This window comes from Amblyraja radiata, chromosome 2 (assembly GCF_010909765.2).
Source record: "Amblyraja radiata isolate CabotCenter1 chromosome 2, sAmbRad1.1.pri, whole genome shotgun sequence".
In the NCBI taxonomy this organism is placed as follows: domain Eukaryota; kingdom Metazoa; phylum Chordata; class Chondrichthyes; order Rajiformes; family Rajidae; genus Amblyraja; species Amblyraja radiata.
In genome coordinates, this window is record NC_045957.1 from 32,065,735 (window position 1) to 32,087,610 (window position 21,876).

General features: G+C 42.4%; 1 protein-coding gene across 4 annotated transcripts in view; it reads left to right on the top strand.

Moving 5' to 3' along the window:
• The window catches only part of dnajb6 (DnaJ heat shock protein family (Hsp40) member B6), a 95,910-nt gene extending 74,305 nt beyond the window's left edge, over nt 1-21,605 (top strand). For 2 of the 4 annotated variants that reach the window (XM_033044470.1, XM_033044496.1), the window contains exons 9-10: nt 5,967-6,179; nt 12,006-13,488. In XM_033044470.1, coding sequence (XP_032900361.1) covers nt 5,967-6,179; nt 12,006-12,088 — 296 coding nt within the window. In that variant the 3' untranslated portion in view covers nt 12,089-13,488. Of the gene's footprint in view, nt 1-5,966; nt 6,180-12,005; nt 13,489-20,101 lie in introns of those variants that run through there. The other 2 variants (XM_033044480.1, XM_033044488.1) reach the window with 2 other exon arrangements.
• The last annotated feature ends 271 nt before the right edge of the window (nt 21,606-21,876 follow it).

Consider the following 21,876-nt stretch of genomic DNA (forward strand, 5'->3'; position numbering starts at 1 on the left):
TAATTGAACTCGGAAATGTATGTATGTGGTGCCTTCCCTGTGTTTCATTCGGAATTTGATTGGAATAGCTCCAAAATAATTATTTGTGTTTATAATAGTCTTCCCTCACCTTTCAGAAATGCAAAATTGCCTTTATAATCTCTGTATGCTCTATATTTTAATTTAAATGTCATATGGCATAAGATAAGTCGCTATTGTTTTGCGAAGAATGCAAGTGTAATTTTAATAGACAACTGAATTATTACTTGTCTTGAAATGTTTGAGTGATATGAAATCGTATCTCATTAGTATGCAGCATTTCAAGTTAAAGCAACGTCTCAGGTTAATTAGTAGTACATTGCTATGCAAAGGTTGTGTGGGATTTTATTCATAATCTAGTCAATCCTATTTAATAGTATATCTGACAAATTCAAACCTTATTTGCATATATTTTCTCGACACCAGTAACATCTATTCATTATCATGTGTAATATTCATCCAATGCATCAGTTACAAAGTACTTGAAATACATAGAAATTATCTCTCTATATTTAATGAGAGCAAAGTTCATTCCTATGATTTCACAAAATAAGCATCACTTTCCCAAAAATGTAGAGTTAGGATTTAATTGTTTCTCAGTACTAATACTTGGTTTTAAAAGCTTTTCTGTGTCCTTGCTGTATTGATATGTAAGATGCAGAGTTAATAGGAGCAAGTCTCCCAATAGATTTGGCAGTTATTATTCTCCATTTCATTATTTTGTAAGACCTTCAGTTTTGGAACAAAGAGAAAGTAAATCTCTGCTGTGTTCAGATCGTGGAGACTAGCTACTAACTTGCACGTGTGGTCCTTATGTTGTGACCTTGGGTATTGTACTGACCCTGACCTTATCGTCACCCATATCCCCTATTATCATCAACTGTTGACTCTCCTCTCTCACTTACATAACAAGTATTTCTGACATGGGTTGCTGGAGTGTGATTGGTAGAGCCAGGATTTTGCCATAAATGCCATGTGCCTTTTCATCCCTTTTTTGATGATTTCACCTGGATAATGCCTTATTCACGATCGAGTGCCTAAATCAGCCCTTTTTTTCCGCTTTGCTAAAAGGTTGCGCTGTTTTATCTAGTTGTACCGTGATTACAGTGACATTTTCTATGTTAACACGTTAATATGAATGTGTTATTAATAATATTAATAACTTACAAGAAAACTTCCACCACCGGGACGAAACCGGGGGTGCCACTGTCGGTCATTCATTTGTTCGTGCCGCTGCCCGCTGGTTCAGTCTTCTCCAAGGATGCTAGTATTTAAGAAAGAACTGCAGATGCTGGAAAAATCAAAGGTAGACAAAAAATGCTGGAGAAACTCAGCGGGTGAGGCGGCATCTATTGAGAGAAGGAATAGGCAACGTTTCAGGTCAAGACCCTTCTTCAGACTGATGTGGGGGGGGGAGAAAGGAAGAGGCGGAGACAGTAGGACTAGAAGGAGAGCTGGGAAGGGGGAGGAGGGAGAAGACAAGGGCTATCTAAAATTAGAGAAGCCAATGCTGATACTGCTGGGGTGTAGACTACCCAAGCTTGTCTCCTCACTACCTTTACTGCTGGCTCCAGTCGCAAATCTGAGTTTTCGAGTGATCTGTGCAAGGCATTCATTGATGCTGGAATTCCACTGTGGAAATTGGAAAACAAATCTCTCAGAGGTTTTTTAGAGAAATACACTGAGGAACATATACCAAGCGAGTCATCATTATCGAAAAATTATGTTGACAGCAACTTCAACATTGTTGTGCAGAAAAATAGAGATGAAGTTGCATGCAACAAAATATGGATCTCAACAGACGAGACAACTGATGCTGTGGGGAGCTATGTCGCCAATATGGTCATCGGAACACTGGAGGCAGGTCAACCATCAAAGGAGAATTTGTTGACATCGGAAGTATTGGAGAAGTCAAACAGCTCAACTATTGCTCAGTTGTTTACATCTTCACTTGCTGTACTTTGGCCAGAAGGTATAAAACACGAGAATGTTCTTCTCTTTGTGACTTAAAGTTTTATTCCCCAAAATTTTGCATTGAACATGCTTAGCTCAAGGACTTCATAGAATTGCCAAGCACATACGTAGCTTGTTTCCAAATGTCAGTCGCGTAGCTTCCAATGTCAAGAAAATCTTCCTCAAAGCACCGTCACATGTACAGTTGTTCAAGGAAATGGCACCCGAGATTCCGCTACCTCCTCAGCCCTTTTTGACCAGGTGGGGTATATGGCTCTCTGCTGTATTCTACTATGCTGCAAATTTTGAAAAGATAAATGAAATCGTCGACTGTTTTGAAGAAGAAGAATCTGCTGCAGTCAAGATGGTCAGTGAAATCATGCAGAAAAGTCCCGCCACCGCGATCTTGTGCATATTGCTTCCAATTTTGCAAACTTCCCACAAACTATCACTTCCCTTGAGAAAAGTGGCGAAATATTAGTGAATAACTTGCAGGTTTTCAACAAAGTAACTGACGATATTCGTAACGTTCCTGGCGATGTAGGTAAAGACATAAAAGGAAAATGTGAGAGTGATTTTAGCTAACAAAGATCTTGAAGAAATACAAAACATAGCTAAAGTTCTCAAAGGTAGTTGGAATGCACAAGATATCGACATGAATATAGAGTCTGTAGCTTGTTTCGGGTATGCACCAGTGACCTCAGCTGAGGTAGAAAGCAGTTTTTCCACAACTGAAGCATATTCTGTCTCACAGACGGCAGAGTTTAACACCAGATAATTTGAAAAAAATGCTAGTAATTATGTGCAACCTGGCAACTTTGGTCCTTTAATGTAGTATTCCTTTATATTATCATTTTTAACCATATTTTGGTGGTGGAAATAAATACCCTTTTATGCCCTTTTTTGTCAATAAATGCCTTTTTCGTGCCTTTTTTGTAATTTTATTATGCCACTATGCCTGCCTATTTGAGTGGTTTGTTAGTGCCTAAACACCCTGGCTCTAGTGATCGGGAACATGGTTTTCTTCTCCCTCCACCAAAAAGCTCCATAGAAATATTGTCTCTTCATCTAGACATCCCCACTACAGGCAACATGCTTCAGAATCCAAAAATAAAGTGCTGGAAGAATTTAGCAGGCCAGGCAGCAATTGTGGTGGAAAATGGACAGAAGTTGTTTGGGTCGGGACATTCAGATTGATGGAGTAGAGAGGAAAATGCTAGCAAAGAGAGATAGGGCTGGGGCAAGGCATGTGACAGACGAATAAGGATGAGAATGGGTAATTGGCAGTTGGGTAGAGATAATGATAAAGGATAGAGGTGAAATAGAGACAAAAGGGAGGCAGATAAGGGACGAGGTGCAGTGAAATGGGATACAGGTAGAAGGGGGCTGGGGGGAGAGTGCAGATGAAAGGGAAATGGAGGAACCTCGAGTCGGGAGGGGTGGGAGATGATCGGGAGGAGAAGGGGGAAAGCACATGGTAATGGGGCTAATGGGAGAAAGAAGTGCGAACTGGGGAGGGGAATGAGAAGTGTGGTTAGGGGTTTACTTGAATTGGAGAATTCAATATGCATGCTGTTGGCTTGTAGATTACCGAAGGAGAAAAAAAATTGCATTAATGGGAAAAAAATGTTACCGGGAAATTACTGGAACTGAGATCTGATAAATCCTGTTGGTACGTTACCAGCAAGTCTGTTTTTATTTAGTGTGCATTTTCTTCTTGCAAATGGTTGCTAGGATCTAGCAAGTGTCATATGACATTTGGCTGACAAGCATTTACCATAAGGGTGCAGACTCTATAAAACACCAGGATTTGGCATTTCGAGGATGTACCCAACAATTGTTATGTAGTTCTTTTAAGATAGGATAAATCTCTTGAGGAGTCTTTGTAGACGCAAGGAATTGTAGATGCTGGAATTTTGAACAAAAAGCAAAGTGCTGGAGTAACTAAAAGGGTCAGACAGCTACTCTGGAGGGAATAAATTGATCGATCTGAAAAAGAGTCCCAACCCAAAACGCGTTTGATCTATTCCCTCCACAGATGCTGCCTGACCGACTGAGTTGCTCCAGCACTTTGTGTTTTGAAGATTTTTAACACTTAAGCAAAAAGAGGATAGAGATTCATTTGAAGGAAATGTCACAAATGCCTTGATGGCCATCAAAGATGGACAATTCATTGGTGGAGGAATGGTGGAGGCCAAGAGGGAATGATGGCACATGTAGTGATGCCTTGTTAATTGCAGGTAATGTCCCAGGAGGAGATGTAATTAAAGATAATGAATGTTAACTTGGGAGGAGAGAGAAAAGAAAGGAAAAACTTGAAGTTAAACCTAGCCAGTTCTTTCAATAAGTCTGTAACATCCAGGTATGAGACAAGAAAAATTCCAGACCCAAAGCCAAGTTCCTCACATGTACTATACACCATAATCTGGATCGCAAAATTAATCTTCTAATAAGTGCTGTCTAATTGCTATCTTCTGAGAGTGGGTTTTGTAAATTTACCACTTGCTTATCTCCTCATTTCAAGTACAGGTATCCTTTTAACTCGGGACAAGACAAATCAGTTTCTCTACTTACATCTATTTCCAATTTCCCATAATAGATTTTTTGTGAATCAAAGCGCTCAGAACTTTCATAGAGACATACAACATGGAAACGGGCCTATCTGTTTAACTGGATCAGGATGTGGAAACAAAGAACTGCAGATGCTGGTTTTACAATAAAAAAGACGCAGAGTGCTGGAGTAACTCGGCGATCACCAGTTTGAAAAATTAGTCTGAATGAGGGCCCTGAATTGAAACGCCACCTATCCATGTTCTCCAGAGATGTTGCCTGACCCGCTACTCCAGCACTTGGTGTCTTTTTTTGAACAAGATGTCCATCTACACTAGTTCCAATTGCCAGCATTTTACCTTGTCTATTGGGTCTGTCCCACTTATGTGATTTTTTTTCGGCTACTGCCGGCGACTGTCATCGTCGTAGTAGGTCGCCGAAAAAATGGCGACTGGACCCTCCCATGACCATATCTACAACAACCTACTAACTAGTCGACGTCAAGCTACGGCAAGCTCCCGACAACTGGTGACCCATTAGGACGTCCACCTACAACCACACCTACGACAACCTACATCCACCACGACAAGGTACAGTCGCTGGTACCTGTCGCCGGTTGACGTAGGTAGTCGCCAATGGAATTCACCAAAGTCAGCACCGGCGACAACCTACGTCGTCCTGGCGACAACCTACGACAAGCTGACTGTCGCCGAAAAGTTTTGAACATTTCAAAATCCAGCGCCGACCAGAAAAATGCTACAATTCACTGGGCGACTGAGGAGACTACTCACGACCATACAGGCGACACCCTGGCGACCATGTGGCGACAGCCTGGTCGCCTGGAGTCGCCAAAAAAATTGCTTAAGTGGGACAGGGGCATATCCATGTACTTGACCTCTCATTCTCTATTCTCTGGTCCTTACAAAATCTAATGTGATAGCCAAATTAATTATTTATTTATGATCTTAGTTTGGAATAAATATTGGCAAGACCCTTCGAAAACTTCTCTTCATCAAATATTGCTATAGGATTCTTTGCACCTTTTGGTCGAGACCCAATTTCTTTCCCTCCACAGATGCTGCTCAGCGCACTGAGATCACCCAGCTGTTACTATCTCCAGTTTACGCTTCCAACTTCCCCACCCCACCCCTCTCCACAATCAGTCTGAAAGAAGGGTCCCACCTGAACGTCACCTCTCCATGTTCTCAATAGATCCGGCATGGCCTGCTGAGTTATTCCAGCATTTTGTCTTTTGTTGCAGCATCTGCTGTTTCTTGTCTCTAGATCTTGTGGTCATCTTTGAATAAACTTTGACCTCGTAAATTTTTTACTCGGCTGCAAAGACAAAGGAGAACTGCAAAACAGCTTATTCTTTTAGAAAGTGCTTGATAATTCTACATTAGTAAAATTGTGTTGATGAATTTGCATTGTGCTCTCTCTTTTAGGAGTTGAAGATGAACATGCCTTTGCCACAGAACTGAGACAGCGAGGACAGCAGGCCTTACCAAGTCATTCAGCTGACAGCCACTCCTCACGCCAGCATTCCATGTCATACCCAAAACACAACTACCAGTATCACGTTGTAGAGGATGAACATGTCGGGTCACCAACAATGGTCTACAATATCCCAGATGAAGCAGCCAGTTCCAACACAGCAGGTGTGAACGCAAGGGAGAGAACATGGGAGAGAAAAATACTGAGCAATTGGGTTCTGATCAAATGGGAAAGCGGTTTCTTAGATAGGTTCGGCATCTTTATTCTTCATCTGGGCAAATTTACCTCTGGCCTTATATTCTTTTGGTAAGCCATTACCAAACAAGGCCATCAATTACATAGATAGTCCTAATTTAAACGAAAAAGAACACTGATACTGAACTAACGGTGCGCAAAAAGTCCCTTTTAAATATCTCAATGTTGTGTGATAAGTGCTAGTGTAGGAAGAAATACAATAGGTCTTGGAGAAATTTCTGGTGCAGAAAGCACTCTGAAATATCTTCGAAATGTGAGACTTAGTTCAGATGTTCAAAGATGTTCTGAGGCAGGACACACTGAATGGACTTCTGTCATAAATTCCACAATTCTTATCAAATGTTTCCGTTATCCATGAATCGAGAACCAGAAGACATAGGTTTAAGATGATGGGGGAAAGATTTAATAGGAACTTTTTTACATGAAGGGTGTCGGGTATATGGAAAGAGCTGCCGGAGGAGGTGGTTGAGGCAGGTACTATTGCTATGTTTAGGAAACATTTAAACAGGTACATGGATAGGATAGATTTAGAGGGATATTGGCCAAAAGCAAGCAGGTGGACTAGTGCAAGCAGGTGGGGCAAGCATATTGATCAGTGTGGAAACAGGCAGAAAGGCCTGTTTCCACTCTGTATGTATGACTAATTAAACTGATATAATTTGACTTAATCTGGATTTATATTTATTTAAAAATAAAGATTTCACAGACTTCACAGCCAATCGATAACAGGCACTCTGCAGAAAATCACATTTCTGAAAAATAATATCTGAATCTCTCTTGAGGTTTTATTTAATTGTGCCTATTAGATTCCGAGAATGTTTTCATAATTCCTGCTTCCATTCTAAAATCATTGTAATGCTGATTTTTGGGAAGACAGATTGGTGTAGCAACCTCAGGAGTATATCCTTTGCACAGAATTTCCAGTTTAAAAATTTGGAAATAGTATGATGTGTATATATATCTCAATCTTTACAGCTTGAATGTTTCAGGCATTCCCACGCTTTCATACTTCATATTTCTCGCTAGCCTTTGTTGAGCCTGTGTTACTTGACCTATGGTGTAGGAAGGAACTGCAGATTTAGATTTTGGTTTAAACCAAAGATAGACACACAAAGCTGGAGTAATCTAAGGGCCTGTCCCACCAGACGTGGTCGCTTGAGGCATACGGCCTCGCGGGGCCGGTCCCACTTCGATCGGCGAGGCGTAAGGAATTGTGCGGGGCTGGTCCTGACATCGCGCGGGGCTCCAAAAATCTTGCACTGTCCGAAAATCCCACGCGCCAATGGCCTGTCGGCCCGCAGGCGCATTGAGGGCGTGCACAGCGCCTTGATGTCGTACGCAGTGTCTTGACGGTGTACGCCTAGCGTGTAGCATTGTGCGATGACGTCACCGCCCGGCGTGCCGTTGCGTGATGACGTCACCGCCCGACGTCGTGCGACGTCCAAATTCAGTTGGCCCGCCTCCTGCCCAGCTGATTGGTGAGTATGATGTTGGGACCAGCCCCGCACAACTTCGTACGCCTCCGCGCTTGGAAGTGGGACCGGCCCCGCGAGGCCGTACGCCTCAAGCGACCACGTTTGGTCGCGCTCGAGGCATGCAATCGCATGCTGGTGGGACAGGCCCTTTAGCGAGTCAAGTAGCTTCTTTAGAGAAAAGGAATAGGTGACGTTTCGGGTCAAGACCCTTCTTCTCACTGAAAGTCAGGTGAAAGGGCAAAGGGAGATATAGATGGTGATATAACAAATTAATGAAATTATGAAAAAAGTAACGATGATAAATGAAAGCTGGAGCCCAGATTGGTCTATTGTAGGCTGTGGGCTAGGTAATAACGAGTTATATAGATAGTGAAACTCAACAGGACAACAGTGAAACTAGTATGACGACTAAGATGGGGGACGGACAGAAAGAGAGGGGATGAAAGGGTTACTTATAGTTAGAGAAATCAAAATTCATACTGCTGAGTTGTAAACCGCCCAAGCAAAATATGAGGTACTCGTTGGCCTAGTTTAACCGACCTTATGCCAAGCCCTAGCTTTTGCCTGGTAGCTGCACTGTGCTGAAAGAAATGAGTTTGCTGTGATTAAGGGAATTTTTAAATCATAATTGTGGATTACTCCTAAATTTACAATTTCTTTTGCAGCTTTCAAAATAGCTTTCTGCTTCTTTGGGGACTTCAAAAGCAATGCAATCCCTGCTAAAAAAAAGTCTACCTCTATCTCACAGGACCAGTGAGTCTGTGATATAAGAGAAAAGGGATAGACTTTTTTTTTGTTTAGGAAAACAGAGCATGAGAGGCTCATTTGGACACTTGGGCGTGAGAGACCGAGTGTGTTTCATTTATTGATTAGCCTCTCTACTCCACAATTGGAGATTTGTCATAGAAAAAAAATTTCACGTGCTCAAGGTACACATTGTCAGATTTTTATAAACGCCATTTTAATACATTTTGGTTTCACCATGTAGAAATAACCGCAATGTTTATACATAGCCCCCCCCCCCCCCCCCCCCCCCCATTTCAGGGCACCAAAATGTTTGGGACACAGAAATGTCATGTGAATGAAAGTAGTCATGTTTAGTATTTTGTTGTATATTCTTTGCATGCAATGATTGCTTGAAGTCTACGATTCATGGACATCACCAGTTGCTGGGTGTCTTCTCTGGTGATGCTCTGCTAGGCCTGTATTACAGCCATTTTTAGCTTATGCTTGTTTTAGGGGCCAGTCCCGTTCAGTTTTCTCTTCAGCATATAAAAGGCATGCTAAATTGGGTTCAGATCGGATGATTGACTTGTCCACTCAAAAATTGATCATTTTTTAGCTTTGAAAAACTCCTTTGTTGCTTTAGCAGTATGTTTGGGATCATTGTCTTGCTGTAGAATGAACTGCTGGCCAATGAGTTTTGAGACATTTGTTTGAACTTGACCAGATAGGATGTCTCTATGCACTGTGTCATGTTGATAAACAGCAATAAAAGTTTTCAAAGGTGATGGAAAAAACTGGAGGAAAGACTAGGCGCTGAGAGCTCTCTTATACCTGCGTGAAGGAGGCAATTAAACACATCTGAGCAATTACAAACCCCCGTGAGGACACGTGTCCCAAACATTATGGTGCCCTGAAATGGAGGGACTATGTATAAACATTGCTGTAATTTCTACATGGTGAAACCGAAATGTATAAAAATCTGACAATGTGCACTTTAACCACATGTGATTTTTTTCCTATTACAAATCTCAAATTGTGCAGTACAGAGGCAAATAAATAAATGATAGGTCTTTGTCCCACACATTATGGAGGGCACTGTATCTCTCTTCAATGGCACATGGTGGTCAGGATGGAATCCGGGTCTCTGGCGCTGTGAGGCTGTGGCTCTACTGCTGTGCCACTGTGCAGCCCCTATCATCAGCTGCATAGGATTATAGGTTCAGCCGCACCTTCCTTTTGGGTTAGAATTGATAAATGAAAAAGTAAGATTTTTCTTAATTTTGCAGGGTACCTTCTCTTAGCTATGTTCTGCTGGTGCATGGGCATTCAGTGATGGTAAAAAACCAAATGCGCCATCAGCTGCCATGTTCAAAGTGGCTCGCTGACTGGCCTATTTGAGCAATCTCCAATACTCCCATGTATGCACCCAAAACAAAATTTAGCCAAAGGCAAAGGGATAGAACAACAGAACTGGTAAATTATCCTGCACTGACTTATTTGGAAAGGATACTTAAAATGAGTGTGAAAAGATTTACAAAACAAAATGCTACAGCTGTTGGACATCTGGATTAAAAAGTAGAAAATGCTGGAACCACTGAAAGCAAACGTAGATTGAGTAATTGCTGTGCACAACACCTCCATTTACTATGTGGGGGTGACTGAATTTACAGTTCCTGTCGCTTTCATTTGCTAATCTATGCCCACTGTCAATACTCTATTTCTTTTGAAGTAACCCCTGTAATTTCTCCCTCTCCCCCCCTCCCCCCGCGTCATACTGCCAGTTCCACTGTTTGCATCCTTATATCTCTTCGTTATCACCTCTTCCACAGCCAACAATGGACCATTGTGGGCTCCACCTTTCCTTAGTCATCGGTGCCAGCTCTGATTTGTTCTGAACCTTTTCATATCTCTACTTCCCCTCCCCACTGATTCTCAGTCTGAAGAAGGATTTTGACCCGAAACATCACCTATTGCTTTTCTGCAGAGATGCTGCCTGACCCGCTGAGTTACTCCAGCATTTTGTGTTTATTGTCACTCTCAATTCTGTGTCTATGGCTTTCCATAATGTCCTAACAGAGGAACAGTATTTCATCTCCTGCTAGGAATATAATAGTCTTCTGAATTCAACAGTTAGAGCTAATAACTAATTTCAGTCTTGTATCTCCTTGAGGTTTATTATCTCATTTTCTCGCTCTTCCTTCCTCCACTCTCTGGTAATTTTGGATTTTCGTCTATTTTCACCACCCGCAGATATACATTTTGTTATTTGCCAGCTTATTCCGATGACGTCTCCACTTCCTGTGTCATTCACTCTCACACACCTTCGCTTTTGAACTCTCCAGCCATCCCTGTTTTCTCGGCAATATAAAGCTATTTTAAAATCTTTTAACTTTTCTGAATTCTGTTGAAAAGGCAAGCTGAAATGTTAACTCTGTTTCTGTCACCACTGAAGCTGTCTGACTTGCTAAATATTTCCAGTGTGGTTTAGCTGTCGATATTCAGGTGTTAGATAGAGAAAGAGGAAATGTATGTTCTGTGGTTTAAAATTAACGATTTCTACCTACAACTTGCCAAGTTGCATAGTGTAGCAAAAGTAATTTACTGAATTAGTGACGTGAACAAGACCTTTTAACAGCTTGAGCCAGTTCTACTATTCAGTTATACGCATGGGTGATACGTGACCTAACTCCATTTCCCTTAACACTTATCATTCGACAACCAGCCTCGAATTTATAATTAACAAATGACCCAGTTTGCATGAGGGATACCAAAATGTTTGCCACCATATAGAGTCATAGAGTGATACAGTGTGGATACAGGCCCTTCGGCCCTACTCGACCACACCGTCCAACAATGTCCCACTTGCCTGCGCTTGGTCCATATCCCTCCAAACTTGTCCTATCCATGTACCTGTCTAATTGTTTCTTAAACTATGGGATAGTCCCAGTCTCAACTACCCCCTCTGGCAGCTTGTTCCATACACCCACCACCCTTTGTGTGAAAAAGTTACCTCTCGGATTTCTATTAAATCTTTTCTCCTTCACCTTGAACCGATGTCCTCAGGTCCTCGATTCCCCTACTCTTGGCACAAGACTCTGTGCATCTACCCGATCTATTCCTCTCATGATTTTGTATACCTCTATAAGATCTCCCCTCATCCTCCTGCGTTCCATGGAATAGAGACCCAGCCTATTCAACCTCTTCCTAAAGCTCACACACTCTAGTCCTGGCAACATCCTCGTAAATCTTTTCTGAACCCTTTCAAGCTTGACAATATCTTTCCTATAACATTGTGCCCAGAACTGAAAACACTATTCTAAATGCAGTTTCACCAATGTCTTATACAAATGCAACATGACCTCCCAACTTCTATACTCAATACTCTGACTGATGAAGGCCAAAGTGCCAAAAACCTTTTTGACCACCCTATCTGGTTAATTTCTCTGGTAAACTGTGTGATACAGTTCTCTGTTGTATTGGTGTAATACAAATTCAATGCTTGACTGGCTGGGTAATAAAATGTTGTTTTCACAGGCCAAAGAGAAAGTGGGAAGAGAAGGAAGCAACGACACAAGGAAGAGATGAAGAAGAAACGGCCAACAAAAGTGAAGCATTAATTATAAGGTGCAGTGGGTGATCTCTGAACTCCAGCAGAATGCAGTTATTTTTCCTGTTAATTGATATAACTTTACCGAAGGTGAATTAAAAGTAACACAGAGCATGAGAGTGTTTTTCTATTTTTGTTGGGGGTTTTTGTGATGGATTCCAAAAGTAGTGGGATGACATTTAGGTGGTGATTCGGTGCTTGCAATTGGTAATAATAGTTCATGGAATCTCCCTTCTGATTTCATAAACATATGGCTTGGTTAAAGATCAAGCAAGCCACTTTACAACATTTTTTAAAATGTTGTAATTCTGCTTGTTCTCCTCAGATCAAAAACAATTAATATTTATACAGCACCCATATCATGGAGTCATACTGCATGGAGAAAGGCCCTTCAGCCTACCTTATCCATGCCTGCCAAGCTGCCCCATGCTGTATGACTCTGACTCCAGTGGGCAGAAGTTCTGTTCTGTCAGTGGTGCCATTTTGTGGTGAGCATTCAAACGAAGGCCCTGAATATCCTCTCATGGACATAAAAGACCTCAGAGCTATTTTATTTTATAGACTAAAGATGTCCTTGGTACCTTGAATGGTGTGTGTGTATACCATTAACATAGATTAATGGATAATCAATTAATTGGGGTGATGGTCTCATGACCTGCAATGTCCACCACATTTTCTACAGTACAACATTGACCACATTTCAAAGCTGTTCAATCAATCTAAGTGCTTTAGGACACACTGAGATATGAAGGGTGCTGTATGAATGTAAATGTGTTCTTTCATTCATGCTCAAATATCTTTACACGGGGATCTTACTCTATCACGGACACCCTCTTCTAAATGGGGTTAACAAGGAGGGACAGTGCTTTTCAATGCCTTCCTGAGAGAATCACGGGCAAGACTTTTGGGAAAGGGAGAAATATGTTAACTAACTATATATATTCAGGATTAGATGGAACTCTTGAACTTTTTACCAACATCTGAAAAATGTTTCTTCTGTGGTCTGTAATATTGACCTTCTGGCTCCTCCTTAACTTAAAAAATAATTGTGAAGATCACACAACTTAGTCTCCAGTCTTTGATATTCTGGAACACCCAAGAATACATTCTGCTGGAAACAGGGCAAAATAAATTGTTCCCTCAGCACAGTAACTATCAAGCATGTTGCAGTCATTTCTCATTTGCAGGTGCAAAATTGAAAGCAGCTGTGCCCCATTCCCATTACATGTGGATACTAAGCCTAGATTGCAGCACCAGGTCTCAATATTATGACATGTTGCAGAATTTGATAAGCTAGTATTTAATATTCTCTCATAACAAGCTGGTTAGCATATGTTTATAAAATGTATTTGTGCACTCTTTAACTGCTTAATGAACGACCAACTGTTAAAATAAAAAGAATCTTGTGTGCATGGGCTGACCAGTGGATTACTAAAAGGAGTTATCCCTCCCTCCTTGTGCAGTTCATTGTTTCTCTTTTGGGTTGATCAAATGATTAATTTTCAGTGATCCATCAATGTTTCTGCCTGTGGACACAACAGATTTTTTTTTTTTGGCTTACTTTGCTTGCTTCCTTCCTCCTTTTACTATTAGCTGGAATCTTCTTTGTGTTATTAGACTGATTTGAGTTTCAGAACTGGGTCAGATTTTTGTCAGTTCATGCCATTTTTAAATTCAATCTTTGGCATGAGCAAGGCAACTGTATCTGAAAGGGGTTGCATAAGAGAAGTTGCAAATATTTATCTTTGCCATGGAATTTTCTCTTACTGTGCCATGCTTTCCCTAATGAAAATATAGGTACCGTATTTCCCGGCAATGAAGATGCACCTGCGTCGAAGACGCACCCCCAATTTAAGTTGCTACATTTTGATAAAAGGATGGCGGGACCGGATCAAGGGTTTGGTTTGGTCCAGGGGTCGGCAACATCGCCTGCGTACCCCGAGACTGGCTGCAGTTCCCAGATCCCGCGCGTTCCCGGGACTTGCTGCAGTTCCCAGGTCGTCTGCCCCGGGACTTGCTGCAGTTCCCAGGTCGTCTGCCCCGGGACTGGCTGTAGCGCCCAGGTTGCCTGCGAGCCCTGGGTCTAGCTGCAGTTCCCAGGTTGCCTGCAAGCCCCGGGTCTAGCTGCAATTCCCATTTCGCTTGCCCCTGGACTGGCTGTAGCACCCAGGTCGCCTGCCCCGGGACCAGTAGAGAGAGAGAGAGAGAGCGAGCCCGGGATGGAGCAGCCAGCCTTCCGCCCAGTAGCTACCCGCCAACCAACACCTCCTGTGTTGTGCCTGTGCCGAAGGACACCATGGCTGGCTGGCGGGCGGGCCGGCAGAAGGCGCTGAGGTGGCGGCCACTCGCAGCCACCCGGGCCAGACTCCCCACACTTTCCTCCCCGGGCCAGACTCCCCACACGCTAAAAAGGAACTCCCCCCCCCAGCGACGCTGTCCTTTTACAGCTGCTTCCCATCAGCTGCCAGCAATGAAGGATAGACTTGGGTATCCCTCATTCGTTCTTGATGTTACCGTACTGAGGGATAGCCAAGTCTATCTTTCTTGGCTAACAACATAACCTTCGGCCTCCAAGACACAGGTAGATTTTCGTGCCTTATTTGTGGGTAAAAAAACAGCGTCTTCATGGCCTGGAAATACGGTAAGTAACAGGCTAAGCAAAATCCTGCCTGTGACCTACTCCAGATGTCATAAGGTCATAAGGAATAGGAGTAGAATTAGGCCATTCGGCCCATCTAGTCTACTCCGCCATTCAATCATGGCTGATCTATCTCTTCCTCGTAACCCCATTCTCCTGCCTTCACTCCATAACCTCTGTACTAATCAAGAATCTATCTCTGCCTTAAAAATATCCACTGACGGCCTCCACAGCCATCTGTGGGAAAGCATTCCACTACCTGTCTGTCCGTATATTTGTGTCCCCCGTATTCCCCCCACCCCCACCCCCAACCCCCACACCTCCCCCCCCCCGTAGGCTCTCAATATTCATATCTGTTGAAAGTAGACATTCATGTTTGTTATTGAATGAAAACTATTTCCTTTCTCTCACCCTTTGGATTTCTTGGCTAGGAAATGTCAGTGTGCTATGTTATTATTGTCCCAAAAAAAACAGCTGTTTAAAGAAGTACAGCTGTTATATATGGTATTAATTAGTATGAAGATATTTATTCCATAGATTCTGGGCTAGTATTTTTGTTTTGAGTCACACTAGCAAACCTTGTTCACCAAATTTCCCAGTAATATGCAATACCGTTAAATATAATTCTTGTCATTTGAGCTGTGGTAACTTAGAGGCCCGCAATATTTATTCATCCTTGGCATCTAGTATTGCTACAGGCGATGCAGGGCTTACTTCAGATTTAAGTGTATGATTACCAAAAGCAAGAGCACTAAATAGAAAAAGAGATTTGGATTTATCGTGTATCATTGGAAAAACCAACAGAAGCTGCAAGGGATAGTTCAGATCATTTGCACCCCCAGTCCAGGCAAGTTCCTCAGCAAGAATCAGTGCTGTGGTGGGCTGAAATTACACCAAAGATGAGTATCATTTATTCCTCGCCACTAAATCAAATCAGGCTATGGTTGTTTCATCTACCTGCTAACTGCAGGCCTACATTTTAATCATTATATAAACATCATATTTCTTCCCTTCTGCTGGTGAAAATCTGCTGGTGATGATGAAAGTGCCAGCTTCAAAGCTCAAACTAATGTTAATTTGGGGATAGACAAAAATGATGGAGAAACTCAACGGGTAAGGCAGCATCTATGGAGCGAAGAAATAAGTGGCGTTTCGGGTCGAGACCCTTCTTCAGATTTGGGGACATGTTGGGGACCTACCTGCTTAATAGATTCCACTGAACATGTAATATTTTATTTACAAATTTTAGTCATTTTGGGATCTTTTTGTGTTTGATACTGAGCTCAGCATTCTACCCTGTCCACGTGTTTTACTCCATTCACTCATTCACTTCTGTTTCACCCCTCTGGTAGTGAATGACTATCTTTACCCACCCCGTGTTCCTCTGAGAAGATGATGGTGGAGTGCCCTCTGGAACAACTGCAGTGTGACGGAATAATTTAGTAGTCTGTGTCATGCCCAGACCGGCATGTCCATTAGTCCATTCTATAAGGAGATAGACATAATATGCTGGTGTGCAGGAGGGCATGCAGCATCACTGGAGAGAAGGAATAGGTAACGTTTTGGGTTCAGACTGAAGAAGGGTATTGACCTGAAATGCCATCCATTCCTTTGGTCTGAAAGGTCTCGACGCGAAGCATCGCCCGCTCTGCAGAGATGTTGCCTATCTCGCTGAGTTACTCCAGCATTTTGTGTCTAATTCGGTGTAAACTAGCATCCGTAATTCCTTCCTATACATTGGGTATAACTGGTCTCGTTTTCAATAGCCAGACTTGGCTATACAGCTTAGCAATGCATGTACTTCCTTACTTCCCCCATGTTTTACTCTTCATTCACTTTTGTTCAGTTTTCGAGGTGCGAGTTCTCTAATGTAAATGTTACTCGTTCTTAGCTTCTTGGAGAAAGAGATATTGGCTGTTTTCTAGAACAATGGTTGCATGACTGAGGTTTATTAGGCGATAACCATATTGTTTGGGGTGGACATGATGCTGCAGTAACTCAGCGGGACAGCAGCATCTCTGGAGAGAATGAATGGGCGAAGTTTCGGGACGAGGCCCTTCTTCAGACTGATTTAAGGGGAGTGGGCGGGACATAGATAGAATGTAGTCGGACACAGTAAGACTGGTGGGAGAACTGGGAAGGGGAGGGGATGGAGCGAGAGGGAAAGCAAAGGCAATTGGAAGTTAGAGAAGTTAATGTTCATACTGCCGGGATATAAGCTACCCAAACAAAATATGAGGTGCTGTTCCTCCAATTTGTGTTGGGCCTCACTCTGGCAATGGAGGAGGCCCAGGACAGAAAGGTCAGATTGGGAATGGGAGGGGGAGTTAAAGTGCTGAGCAACCGAGAGCTCAGGTAAGTTAAGACGGACTGAGCGGAGATGTTCAATGAAATGATCACCGAGCCTGCGCTTGGCCTCGCCCATATACACGAGTCAACACCTGGAACAACAGATACAGTAGATGAGGTTGGAGGAGGTGCAAGTGAACCTCTGCCTCACCTGAAAAGACTGTCGGGGTCCATGGGGGGGGGGGGGGGGGGGGGGGGGGGGGGCGGGGGGGAAGGTAAAGGGACAGGTGTTGCATCTCCTGCAGTTGCAGGAGAAAGTACCTGGGGAGGGAGTGGTTTGGGTGGGCAGGGACGAGTTGACCAGGGAGTTTCGGAGGGAATGGTCTCTGCAGAAAGCAGAAAGGGGTGGAGATGGGAAGGCCAGTAGTGGGATCCCGTCGGAGGTGGCAAAAATGTCAGAGGATTATATGCTATATTCGACGACTGATGGGGTGGAAGGTGAGCACAAGGAGGGCTCTGTCCGTGTTACGAATGGGGGAGGGGGAGCAAGTGTGGAGCTGCGGGATATCGAGGAGATCCTAGTAAGAGCCTCATCTATAATGGAAGAGGGGAACCCCTGTTTCCTGAAGAATGTGGACATCTCCGATGCTCTGATATGGAAAACCTCATCCTGGACGCAGATGAGGCGTAGACGGAGGAATTGGGAGGAGGGGATACAGTCTTTACAGGAAGCAGGGTGGGAAGAAGTGTTGTTTGGGTAGCTATGGAAGTCAGTGGGTTTGTAGTAGATGTAGATAGTCTGTCTCCTGTGATGGGGACGGTGAGATCTTTAAACGGTAGGGAGATGTCCGAGATGGTCCAAGTGAATTTGAGTGCAGGATGGAAAATGGTCGTGAAGTTGAAATCAGTGAGTTCTGCATGGGTGCCAGAGGTTGCAACGAGGAAGTTGTCAATGTAGCGGAGGTAGAGTTCGGGGATAGGGCCAGTGTACACCTGGAACAAGGATTGTTTGACGTACCCTACAAAGAGGCAGGCAAAGCTGGGGCCCATGCGAGTGCCCATAGCTACGCCTTGGATTTGGAGGATGTGGGAGGAGTCGAAGGAAAAGTTGTTGAGGGTAAGGACCAGCTCTGCTAGGCGGAGGAGAGTAAGTTGACGGAGTAAGTTGACGGAAATTGGCTGATTCTGCATCGGGGGAAAAACAGGGGGCTCTAAGACCTTCCTGGTGGGGGGATGGAGGTGTAGAGTGACTGGACAATGTTTGGGGTGGAGTCATGTCTAGGTCAGATTAGTCTCCCAAAGCGGGTTTAACGATCTTATGTAAAGAGCCAATCTTATTTGGTACTAGCACACAAGTTTATTGAATAATATTTGGTCTGGCTAGCCAATTGGATACAAAATTGACTTGAACAGAGGAGACAGAGGGTGGTGGTAGAGGGCTGTTTTTCAGACTTGAGTCCTGCAACAAGTGGTGTGCTCAAAGATTTAAAAGTGACGTGAGGGACAACGTTTTCACACTGAGGGTAGTGTATATATATAGAACGAGCTGCCAGAGGAAGAGTTGAAGCAGGTACAACTGCAATATTTAATAGTCACTTAGACTGATACATGGATAGGGATAGGACTTTCATATGAAGAAAGACTGGATAGACTCGGCTTGTACTCGCTAGAATTTAGAAGATTGAGGGGGGATCTTATAGAAACGTACAAAATTCTTAAGGGGTTGGACAGGCTAGATGCAGGAAGATTGTTCCCGATGTTGGGGAAGTCCAGGACAAGGGGTCACAGTTTAAGGATAAAGGGGAAATCCTTTAGGACCGAGATGAGAAAAACATTTTCTGGTAAATCTCTGGAACTCTCTGCCACAGAAGGTAGTTGAGGCCAGTTCATTGGCTATATTTAAGAGGGAGTTAGATGTGGCCCTTGTGGCTAAAGGGATCAGGGGGTATGGAGAGAAGGCAGGTACAGGATACTGAGTTGGATGATCAGCCATGATCATATTGAATGGCGGTGCAGGCTCGAAGGGCCGAATGGCCTCCTGCACCTATTTTCTATGTTTGGGGGGATGTGGGACAGGTGCAAGCAAGCGGGACTAGCTCAGTTAAGCAATTTGGACAGCGTGGACAGCTTGCTGTGATGCATTGCTCTATGATCTAATGTACCATTTCACAACTGAAAATAAGATTGCATATATTGCGTCAAGATCACCCGGATTTCAGGATGGCATTGACTCAAATAGTATGCGTGGGGTCTTTCTTTTCAACATTTTATTTGGAAGACTTTTAGCCCTTTGCTGAAGTAAATCCATGAACTACTTCATCTTTTCCAATTATTTACATTCTCATACATCAAATAGATATTTCCTTACTTAATGAGAGGCAGTATAGTATTCGGCAATCAGTAGATCTGAATTTTAGTCAAAAAGTGTAAAAGAAGTTAGACCGAGGGCATCTCTTTTCCAGAACAGTTCAGGATCATTGTGCTTTTCCAATCCTAACCTTTTGATTATTGTTAATCTAAATGGTTGCATGTACTGGTAATTGCATTGTAGCTGCCTCGATGCTAACCTCTGGCATTCCTTCATTAAACGTATCCACCCATCTACATCACCATCTTTTCTGAGGTACAAAATCCACATCTTTGATAAAACGTTTAAAAGCTCCTTTGGTGGCACAGTACCAGGTGCCTTTGAAAGTACATATGAAATGTTTCAGGGCATTTCAATGGTGTAAGGATGCTGTTATAAACTCAGTGTATTGTGCGTTCAGTTATCAGCTGAGGCATCAGTCCAAAACATTTCCGTACAGAGTGTCGCAGTTATCATTTAATAAGAGCAATGTTCCACTTGAGTCCTCCTCCTCCTCTTCTCTACAAAGGCAGATCAGACCTCCATACTCATCAAAAAGTTCACAGGTTCAGTTAAGGTATATTTTCAACATACACCCACACACAAAGTTGCCCTGAGGAAGCCCTGGGAGAAATCCAATATGTATGAAAAGTAGTGACAATGGTTCAGGATTAAACCAGTAGAACTTCAGAAGCAAAATTTTGCACAAACTATCATGTAATTTCCTGTCATAAAATGTTTTTGTATAGGTCAAGGCAGTCTTGGAATAAATCGTGATGTGGTTGAAGCTCCCACAAGTGCAAGAGAAGCCTCCCTAAAAATATTCTAAAGGAAAGTAAAAGAATCATAAATAAATTGCAGTGTTGATAAAAATAGATCGTCTTTTACGTGATGATGTGTGCTGACTTCTTGTCTATTTGTGCTGTAACCCTTTGCTTATTACCTTATTTTTAATCATACTGTAAATGTTCCCAGTGTTTGAAACGATTGTATGAGAAGGACAAAACATATTGAATGGTAGAAATTCGAGTTGAATATCTAAGACGGATCTTGTGCATGCTATTTTGTGCAAGTTTAATAGAAGGAATGTACATTAAAAAAATTTAAAAAACATAATTGAAATGTGGGTACTATTGACATTGTTGGAAACTCTGGGTTTTCCACAAACAGATGGCGGTGGACCACCTTTGTGAATCCCCGTTGCTGTCTATTCGATGAAGATGCTGTCAGGGTAGAGTTTCAAGATTTTGAAAAATGAAAGACTCCCTTTTCAAATAGCCAGAAAGCAGTTGCAATAATTATAATCCTTGCAATCCTTTCAAATTGTGCTTACTATCAAGACCAACCAACAATAGCCCATTTATGCGCAAGGTCCCATAGACAGCAATTCAAGAACCAATTACAAATCTGTCCTCTGATAGTAATGAGTGAACATGGTGGTACCTGCTCCTCTGCCATGGGATCGTTTTTTATCAGTTTAAGTAATTAATTGGGGCTAAAGTTTAATATCCACCGCTAAAGGTCTGCACCTCTGACAGGCTAGCACCACCTCAATACTGTGCACAATGTAACTAATCTATTTCCAGAATGGAGCTTAATCCCATAACATTTTGACTCACTGAATGCCGCCAGTTCAACTTTAGTACAAGTAAAATTAAAATTTTGCGCACAGGAATGCATAAGTGCATGCTTTCTGTTTTAAGAATAAGCTTTATAGTTTGGATTTGTTTCTCTGGTATTTTTAATGGTGTAATGTTACTTCCTATGTACATTGTTATAAAGATTATGTTATTTTACTCCACCGTTTGTTACTTCACGATTGTTAATTGAGCTGACACCTTTCTCCTTCACTTTATTGGTGTATCAAAATTTTTTGTTTTGCCATAAGGTAATCACTTGGAGAAGTGATTTGTTCCCGTGCAAACACTACCAGTAATTAAGATTTTCATTATCGCTGGGACATTTTAGGTAAAACTCTGGTACTTTGGTATCACTTTAAGCTGCACATGGTGAAGGTAAAATTATGTAAATGCAGAAAATCACTCTGTTAAATCTCAGTTTGGAAATGGTGCAAGAGGGAGCTTGTGCTTTGATTTAGTTTCCACTTTTGGTTTTTATTATGCATTTGGTATGACTGTGCCTTCTGCTTATCAATGTACTGAATACTTGCTGGAGACTTGGATTGCAGATCCTTGTAAGTGCAGTAAAGAGGGGTCTGTCCCATTGTTCTGAAATTAAAACCTTGTAAATGTCTCTGATGTTTTTTTTTAAAAGATACACCACGAAATCAAGGCCATGCAAATTTTGTCTCAGACTTGTTCTGGTTAAGATTTTGGTCCTACAAAAGTGTCCACTTTACAATGCCATGACAAAGATTTAGGAAAATATTTGTTGTAATTTAAATCTATGTATCTTGAAATGGATCCAAACCACCTTGATCATTTCTGGTTTTATCAGGGTTTGGTTTTATCAGGGTTTGGTTTATTTTTGTCACTCATACTGAGATATAGTGCGAAACTTTATT